The sequence below is a fragment of the Solanum stenotomum genome, chromosome 10 (assembly GCF_019186545.1).
Source record: "Solanum stenotomum isolate F172 chromosome 10, ASM1918654v1, whole genome shotgun sequence".
NCBI lineage: Eukaryota > Viridiplantae > Streptophyta > Magnoliopsida > Solanales > Solanaceae > Solanum > Solanum stenotomum.
In genome coordinates, this window is record NC_064291.1 from 23,739,488 (window position 1) to 23,749,061 (window position 9,574).

At 35.2% G+C, this 9,574-nt stretch overlaps 2 protein-coding genes across 3 annotated transcripts; one reads left to right on the plus strand and one right to left on the minus strand.

Annotated features, from left to right (window-relative positions):
* Positions 1 to 1,198: 1,198 nt before the first annotated feature.
* On the plus strand, positions 1,199 to 7,499 carry LOC125842243 (protein BREAST CANCER SUSCEPTIBILITY 1 homolog). 2 transcript variants are annotated; one of them, XM_049521499.1, is made up of 14 exons: positions 1,199 to 1,446; positions 1,538 to 1,591; positions 1,669 to 1,739; positions 2,232 to 2,345; positions 2,834 to 3,321; positions 3,761 to 3,871; positions 3,976 to 4,941; positions 5,063 to 5,163; positions 5,465 to 5,651; positions 5,729 to 5,823; positions 5,919 to 6,045; positions 6,136 to 6,301; positions 6,416 to 6,534; positions 6,954 to 7,499. In XM_049521499.1, exons 1-14 carry the CDS (start codon positions 1,391 to 1,393, stop codon positions 7,293 to 7,295), a joined length of 2,997 nt encoding a protein of 998 aa, XP_049377456.1. In that variant the 5' UTR covers positions 1,199 to 1,390; the 3' UTR covers positions 7,296 to 7,499. The 2 variants fall into 2 exon arrangements, with proteins under 2 accessions (XP_049377456.1, XP_049377457.1); XM_049521500.1 differs by having other exon boundaries at positions 1,388 to 1,446; positions 1,682 to 1,739.
* A 195-nt stretch (positions 7,500 to 7,694) lies between these two features.
* Positions 7,695 to 9,297, minus strand: LOC125842251 (intracellular protein transport protein USO1). Its single transcript, XM_049521515.1, has 2 exons — positions 8,914 to 9,297; positions 7,695 to 8,780 (listed from the first exon to the last, which is right to left on the minus strand). Exons 1-2 carry the CDS (start codon positions 8,996 to 8,998, stop codon positions 7,930 to 7,932), a joined length of 936 nt encoding a protein of 311 aa, XP_049377472.1. The 5' UTR covers positions 8,999 to 9,297; the 3' UTR covers positions 7,695 to 7,929.
* Between the last annotated feature and the right edge of the window lie 277 nt (positions 9,298 to 9,574).

Here is a 9,574-nt window from a genome sequence, read left to right on the forward strand (position 1 = left end):
TATTCATCATGTTCATGGTTTACGATTCTTCTTTAAATGATTTTACTATGTTTATCTTGGTCATGCATATTATGTTTTCAATTATGTCCCCTTATGATCATGTTTCGTATTTTTATGTATATCCATCATACGTATTACATTTCATAAACTAATGCATACTTGTACCTACATTGTCTAATAATGTATACGGTGCGACACTTCCTCTCCTCCCGTGCGTGACTAGTGGCTTGATCGTTCGAAGTTTGAAGAGTTGGTGAGTCATCATGTTCCGAGGACCATGTCACCTTTACTTTACTTTTCTTGTGTCATTAGTTTTCGGATGTTGTACATGGTGTACGGGTTACGTCCTGACCACTTCTTTGATGTATTAGAATGACTTGTCAAGATATGTTAGATTTCCGCTTTTATGCCAAATTTCATATTCATACGAGATTCTCTACTTTTGTCTATTATATTGTGTGTATGTATGTGAAGTGGCTTGTGTAGGGCCTCTCGGAGCCTTATATGATATGTCACGTCTAGGGTGTACTTTGGGTCGTGACAATACGTAACATAATAATCTAAAAAGTTACAACAATAATTTAGTAATCAGTAGGTCATTTTCAAATTCACCAATATTTGAAAATAATAATAATTAGTATATGATCCAAAGAAATACTCATTTGATAATGCATTAATAGAGCATTTATGGGAGCAACGTAATGATTTTGAAACTTGAGTATTTATGTAATGTTTACATAATTGTATTAAATTAATGATTCACTTTTTTTTGAATTGTCCATTAATATGTATAATATATAATATTTGTTTGCAATTTATGTTATTTAAAAATTTAGATTAAAATATAATTTTATATTAAATAAAGAATTTGAAAAGAATAAAATTTTATATTACATGAAAATTATATAAGGTGATTATTTGGAAAAAAGAAGAAGAGATTTATATTATGAAATAAATAAAAAAAAAATATAAATAATAAGAGAAAATTATTTCTTTTTTGAGGGTAAAATAGAGAATTGAATTGACATTGGTTGTTTCTAAAAATAGAAAACTTTATATTTAAAGAATAAAACAAAAATTAGGATTGAAAATGCCTAGCTACAAAGGAATGCCAGAAAAAAAAGAATGTAAATACCGAATTATACATAGGAGGGTAACTGGGTCGGACGCCCCGAATGGAAGGAGGGCGAAAAATGCAGATGTTGTGGCGGGAGAGAAAAGCGCGCTTTCACTAAAATTTTAAATAATTCCCCGTTTTTCCCCAAAAATATAAAACACTGTGCTGCTAAGATTTATTATTATTCACATCTCAGTATTCAGCTTCTCTCACAAGTCACAAATCACAGTTTTTGTAAACTACGAAGAAATACAGGATTTATTGGGGGAGAAAATGGCAGATATTTCGCATCTTGAAAGAATGGGAAGAGAGCTCAAATGCCCCATCTGGTACACTTCATCCTTTACTTTTTTTTTCTTTTTAAATTTTTGATTTTGTATAATCTTAATGTTTCTTTTTCGTTTTGGTCTATGTTCACAGCTTGAGTCTGTTGAATTCTGCTGTTTCACTTACATGTAATCATGTATTTTGCAAGTAAGTGAAGTCCATGACAAAATGTTTTTTTTTTTTTTGAGTGGGAATTAGGATAATTTGATTTTCCGTTTTTGCAGTTTATGTATTCAGACTGGTATGAAATCTGGGTCCAATTGTCCGGTGTGCAAAGTTCCATTTCATCGCAGAGGTTTGGTTTTTTTTTCTACCCCTTTATCAAATTTTTAAATGTCGCATTTGTATTTTAGGGTTTGAATTTATAGAAGCATTTGTGTTACAATAAATAAAATTGCCTAAACATTGAAGATTCTGTATATTGCAATAATGGTAATCAGCTCAGCAGTTGTATGGTATGATGAGTGTTTATATATACTTTACAGAATAATCAATGTTGAGGTGCTAGCAGGGGTGATCAATCAGTAGGGCTGCGCTTTTCAATTAAAGAACATTCTAATTTAGCTCATAACGTGTGATTGAAAAGCCAGTTTCCTCGTTTTGCATGTTCGTTTTAGATTCCCCTGTGCTCTTGGAGTCATTACAGTTCAATTTGCTTTAACTTATATGTCCAGTTACACAAAAACTTAATTCAAGAGTAATGTTTTCATTGTTGCTTTTACTGTGCGGATTATTTTTAACTCTTTCTTCTTTCCTTGTTTAACTTCTATAATTATTCGTGCTACAGAAATCCGACCTGCTCTCCACATGGATAACTTGGTGAGCATCTATAAGAACATGGAAATCACTTCAGGAGTCAATATGTTTCTCACTCAATCCAATCCTTCATCAAAATTGCCAGGTAATATTCAATCAGTTGTCATTCATCAATCTTCTGAAGCTTTGCATGTATGAATGTTCCTACTATCATCATGAGCATTTGTTCAACAAGGGTGTTTGGAATAGATAGTTTGGTGTGCTAATCCATGCTTGAACTGGTGTGTCTTTCATGTTAAAACTTGCATGCTTTTGTTTTGCTGTGTTTCCAATTGAAACAAGTGACATTCAGGAGTTTTTAGTTAGTTCTCATCAAGTTAATTTGATTTTGTCAATAATCAACCTCATTAAAGACATCATATTTGTAATTCATGTAGAGCATTAGATGGTATGGATGCCAGTAACTCTGCTTTGCAGCTGATCTTCATTCTTTAGTTTTTGAAAATAATACAAATGTATTTGTTTTGATCAAAATTATGGTTCTGAAGAGGCTAATTTGGCTTGGCCAATGGCAATAGTTATTATCACTTTGGTAAATAATTTTGGTGTGGGGCATCTTTATCTTTTATACAGGGGAAGACACTCAATCTAATGGTGAAAAAAATTGTGGATTCCAAGAGACACCTAAAACTGTAACAGAAGCTCCAGCGACAGGCAATCAGAAAAGAAAAAGAGGGAAAGACTCAAAAAAATCTTCAGGGTGCAACAAAAAAATTTCCGGATCAAATCTTATTAGACCTTCTTTTCCGACAAAGAAGAGAGTGCAGGTGCCACAATATCCACCTTCAGAGACTCCACCACCTACAAAGTTAGTTGGTGGAAATGGTAAATCCATCACCGATGAAGTTCATAAACCATTGGTAATTGAGAGAGACAGGTCTATGCTAAATGAAAAAGGAGAACCTGTACTATCTCCATTCTTCTGGCTGAGAGAAGAGAATATAGAAAGATCAAGTCAGCAAACAGATGGGGACATTATCATGGATACACCTCCAGCCGTTCCATCCTTCAGCGATATGAAGGACTTGGATGATGAGGTTCACTGCGAAATGTCTCCAAAAGTAAGTACCATAGTATCCAACTTATAACTGCTTCCCCTCTAGAATGAAGTATACCCTTAAACTGGAAAATTGGCAAGACTTGATTGTTTGGCCTGATGTGTTGGCAGGATAGGCTTCTATTCTACAGTTTGATTTTCTGAGTCCTCCTATATTGCTTTTTTGATCTTTTTTTAATCCCTTTTCTGTCGGATGAGGGAGAGAGGTTGCTTCCAAGTCTGCATGATTCTTATCATTTGGTATTTATTTTTCAAATTTCCTTACAGTACATAAAATATTACTATAGAAACGCTTTAATCAGGTTTTTGGTTATTCTCCTTTCCTACCCTTCAACTTAGCTTTCATGTTTTATGATCCAGAGTCAAGCTTATTGGTGATCTTATTTCTGTATGTATTTGATTTGAAGAAATTTCATTGATTTTCCCACTTTTTCGCTATACAGAGTGGACCCTATGATGCAGCAAGTGGAGCAGAACTTTTTGACAGTGAGATGTTTGACTGGACACAAAGAGCTTGCTCCCCTGAACTTTGTTCTAGCCCCTTTAAGATGAAGGTACTTCTCTGTGGTATAATTATTGCCTATGGAGTCAAAACTGTTTTCTTCTTTCTCATTTTCCAGACTTGTTTAGTCTCTAATTTCTCTCTTTTATGGTTTAGCTTAAGGATACTATTGATTCTGCTGGAGCTCAGGAAAAGACTCAAGCTCGCTCAGTTGAGGAAAGTGGCATTAATGCATCAGCAACTGAAAACAGAACAGCTGTGGAAAATGAAATGGGTACTGATAAAGGACAGCTGAGTTCACCCGCTTTATTTCCTCCTGAAAATAAAACCACTAGCAGAAAAGACGTTGTTTGCAAGTCTAGCAGGAGTAAGGCATTGAGAATTAGCCAGAAGAAACAAGGAAAAAGCATAATTGGAGAAGTATCAGAAGTTCATAATGCTTCACCAAAAGCAGCTGAAAAAATTATGAAGAACAATCAGGATAATGCCAATGCATTTATCTCGAATAAGAAGGATTTGAAAAACAAGAAAAAGGGTAGATCCTCTAGAAATGTCACTGGGTCAGTAGTAGAAGACATTTCCACTTTATGTGGTGCTAAAAGACTTAGCAAGGGCAATAACTCGAAGTCCTTCAACTTGTCTACTCTTGTGAATCAGGAAAAACACAGTGAAGGAAGTGTTGAGACACTTGACTTGAAGACACATAATAAACTCCGCAAGGGATCATTAAGTGAACAAAATAAAAACTGTTTTGGACCAGAAGGCGGACAAAAAACTGCTGCATGTAACATTCCACAAACTCAAGATGAAGCTTTGCCTTTCGAATCAGCAAATAGATTGGTTCCCATGGATAACAGGAAACCTACTCCTAGTACAAAACTGAAGAAATGTGAGCTCGGTAGTGGCAACAAGCTTCATGGGAAGAAAAAAGTGAAGTTTTCTGACGATGGGCAGCTTGCTGACAAGGATAATATTACGCTTCAAAAGATTCAGAAGAGAGTGCACAATTCATTGGAAACAGAGAAATCTGTTTTGAACTTGAATGATTCAGTTTTGCAGAAGTGTGAGGCAAGCCAAAACCAAATACAGTGTGCTTTCTGCCGTTCAGCAGAGGAATCTGAGGTAGAAGCCATTGATTTTTGTGTTTCTTTTTCTGGTTCCCCCTTCTATTTATTCTTAATTCTTAAAATCTGCCTTTTGATTGTATATTAATTGTATACCATTTTCTGTTACCAAATTTCAGGTTTCAGGAGTCATGGTAAGCTACCTTAATGGAAACCCTGTCAAAGAAGATGTCAATGGAGCACCAGGTGTTATACATGTTCACAAATATTGTGCAGAATGGTAATTACTCTTCAGAAGGTCCTCTTATCTTTCCTTCATATAAATGTGGTAATGGTAATTTATAAAAATTATCTGCAATAATAACAGAAACTTCTTGGCTTTATAGATAATTTCATCATCAGTGTCACAAATGTCTTGTTTAATCAAGTCAATTTCGTATTTTTAATTAAAAGGGAAGTGTAAATCTTTTATCTGCATCTAATGTGTTCAATGTACAGTAATTTGTCCTTGTCAAATCATTTTCGAATCTGTTGCTAGTCAAATTGTTTCTAGTTTAAAAAGCAGAAATGCACATCTACAGGGCCCCTAATGTATATTTTGGAGACGATGATGTGGTCAACCTTGAATCTGAACTGAAGAGGAGTCGAAGGATCACTTGTTTTTTCTGTGGAGTAAAGGGGGCAGCTCTTGGGTGTTATGAGACGAGTTGTCGCAAAAGCTTTCATGTTCCTTGTGCCAAATTGACACCAGAGTGTAGATGGGATTCTGTACGTCTTAAGTTCAATCCCCAGAACTATATTTCATAAAAGATTCAACGCCACTTACTCCATTTTCCTTGTTGCAGGACAACTTTGTTATGTTATGCCCTTTGCATGCTAACTCTAAGTTGCCATGCGAGATCCCAGGAAAACAGACAAAGATTGGAGATAGTATTAAAAGGTTGGACTAACAGATTCTTAGAACTGTTGTTAGCTGAAAATTTTACATTTTGGCTCCAAGCACTTATTCCCTTTCTTTTTGCCTCTAATATGCAGAAATTCTCGTATCCACCAACCCAAAGTCTCAGCAACACCTGACAATGCTGCTACTTTGCAGTGGAAGTCTCAGAAGAAGAATAAGAACTTAGTGATCTGTTGTTCAGCTCTAACCGCTGATGAAAAAGTAAGCAAACATGATAATTTTCATGGATCTTAGTTATTTGAGACAAATGAGGTTCATTAACTGGTGATAACTTAAATCCTCAACTTACAGGAGCTTGTTTCTACATTAAAGAGGTTGTCTGGAGTGACAGTAGTCAAGAACTGGGACCTAAGTGTCACCCATGTCATTGCTTCTACAGATGAGAAAGGAGCATGCCGAAGAACTCTCAAATATTTGATGGGTGTCTTGGCTGGGAAATGGATAATGAGCATCGACTGTCAGTAACCTTGTTTTCGCAACTGCAAATTAATATGTTAGAGTAACAAATGTGTTCCCTACAACCAGAGTTTAGTTTCTGTTTTTGTCCTTCTTAACTTTTTTATGCCTGCAGGGATTATTGCTAGCTTGGAAGCCACAGAATTTATTGATGAGCAACAATATGAGATTAAAATAGATACTCATGGCATTGTGGATGGGCCTAAGCTTGGAAGATTGAGGATTTTAAACAAGGTTACATCTTTCTCCAGATTTATCGTCAACAATAAACTAATCAAGTGCATTTCAATTTGTTTGGATAACAGTTGTTACAGTTGTAATTGTTTTTCTGGAGTGGTGGCGGTTAGAGTAACGTTTAAGTCCTTTTGTGTATAAAACACTCTTTTAGGTTGTATGCATTCCCAAATAGATTCCTATTCCATTAAGAGAAAGGAACTTTAACTAGAATGTTTGGAGCATTAAGGTTGTCATTTCCTTTGATTCATTAACCCCCCACCTCACCCCCTAAATTAATCTACCAAGTAGAAGTTGATGTACAGTTGGAATGATTGATTATAGGTCTCACTGCATTTTCATCTTCTGCTAGCTGCAGTTACATCATTTGTGAAGGTCCTGTTATGCATTCGTTAAATATCAAAATTCCTGTTTTGCAGCAACCAAAGCTTTTCAATGGATACAAGTTCTTTTTTATGGGTGACTTTTTACCTTCATACAAGAGTTACCTACATGACCTTGTTATTGCTGCTGGAGGAATTGTCCTTAACAGGAAGCCTATAGCAGTGGATCAGGAAATTCTTTCACCCGGATGCTCTCCACCGTTTGTAATTTATAGTCACGAACAACTTGATCAGTGTGAAGGAAGTGAAAAAATTTCAATTATAGTGCGCAGAAGATCTGATGCAGAAGTTTTGGCTAGTTCAACTGGAGCGGTAGCTGCCAGCAACTCATGGATTCTAAACTGCATTGCTGGCTCTAGGTTGTTGGAGCTAGAATAGTGTAAAATTTCTACCCATGCTTCTCACATCATGCAACAAGACTTGGTCTTTTTCATGTGTCATTATATAAAAGGAAGTATTTCCCAAATGACTGTTCATGTCTTTGATCATTCAGTTACTTGTACCCCAAAAATCATGTTTTTTATCTTCTGTTGATGTATAAGCTAAAAAAATTAAATAAAAATCCAGTCCAGTTTGCGTTTTGTATAGTTTTAAAGGTTTGATCAAATCTGCAGAATGAGGAGCCCAAAATTGCTGAATCAATCCATAACTGCATGCCATCCACCCAAAAAAGTAGATTCAGGATTCTGCTCTTCATTATAATTCCATAAAGAGCACTTCAAGGTCTTGTAAAAGGGTTACATTGCAAGTTAGGACAATGAAGCCAAATTATTAATGAACTGAAGACAAAATGGATACCTGTAACTTGCAGATGAATAAAAAATCAACATTACTAGTTATTTCCTGTTACATAGCATATACTTGACTCCTTTATTACATTGACTCCATAACAGAGAAGAATGGGCTAATGTTTCTCCATTTACAGTGGAACACCATGATCCTGGACCATGCCAAAGAAAACCTTGAGAACCATCTTTTCTTCCTTGTGTTTTAACACTTGTTTCTAAGTTACTCATGCAAAAACTGTTGGCTTGCAAGCACTAATATCTACTTTTAGTTTGACACATTCCCCTTCTTTTGGACCATGTTCTGCCACCTGCATTTTAAAGCATTCAAACATATGCTCTAATTCAACGATCTCCTCTTGGATATTTGTCGAGGGCACATTTTCAGAGGCCATTCGTTCTTTAAAGCTGTGGATTCTGGCAAGTCCAGCACCAATTTTTGCTGTCATTTCTTCCATGGTTGCATGCATCGCCATGTTTTCTGCTTGTGCATCCTTCCATTTCCTCTTAATGGACTTATACCCATTCAATGACTTTAGGAGGTTCTCTGAAAGTGCCTTATTTCTCTCTTGGAGGGCAATGTTTCCTTGCAATTCTCCTCCATCACTGCTATGCCTCCTTTCTTTTTGCTTGGTGGCACGTTCATGTAACCTTTCCACTAAATTCTCATTTTGTTCTTTGAGATCATTGATGAGGTCCTCCATTTCATTCAACTCGTGGACTTTCTTTGAGAGCTCTGCTGCCATAATCTCTTTTTCTTTTCCTAAGCTTGAACACATGACCTCAAGGCTCTTTCGTGCTACCAAGCTTGCATTTAGCTGTTTCCTCAGCTTTTCTTTCTCATCAATCATCACCTCGTGGTGCTTCTTGTCTATGGGAACATGACTAGTATATTCAGCTTCTGATGGTGATTTGTTACCAAAAGATTGACATTTCTGAATTCTCGTCCTAACGCTATCCAGAATGGTCATCATGGTTGCCACCCTCAACATTCTCCGGCCATCGTTCTTCTCTTTGTTACAAGCATTTTTGTGTTCTTGAATCAACTTTAGCAATAACTTAATGTTGGCTGCAACCCCTAAAAATACAGATATTTGCAACATAGAATAAAAATTCAAAACATGAATATCTCATTGAATTATATATGAATGAATCAAGAAAACATAATAATATCCCAACAACAAAACAAACATAAAATGATCAAACATTACCTTCTAAAGCTGAATCATCATAACATTGTTCAAACGTTGAATTAGATATTAAATCAGGAGATGAATTTATGCGGAGTCTACTCATGATCAATATTATCTAAAAGAAAAATGAAGAGAAAATCCTCAAGAAGGATATTTATGAGGAATGAAATATATAGAGAAATAAATACAAATGAATTGGAATGCTGAATTAAGAAGAAAAGGGCAGTTTCTAAAGTGTAAATATATAATATAAAGATTGTACTAATTAGATAAATTAAATTATAATATGATTTTGAGAGATCCAAAGAAGGAGAGATTGCTTTGCAAACCCTCTTTCTTTTTTCTCTTCTTTCCTTCTATTCTCTCATTATCTGAGAAATTTTTATTATTAAGTGGAATGAGGAAAAAAATAATTTTTTTTCTTCAACTTGTGTTGTATTTCTACAATATTCAATGTTTTTGTTGGAAGTTAGCTTGTCAGAGAAAAATGGTTGGCTCATGGAAGTTATTTTATGCGTAATTATTGGCAATTGATTGATTGGCTCTTACCTGTTATTGACTTTCTTAGACACAACAGTTGGCTTCATGTGATCACTCCATACCTTATTCACTTATCACTATTCTCATTTCATTTTTTTTTAAATTTTAGTTCTATATAACTATTGTGGATTTAATTAAA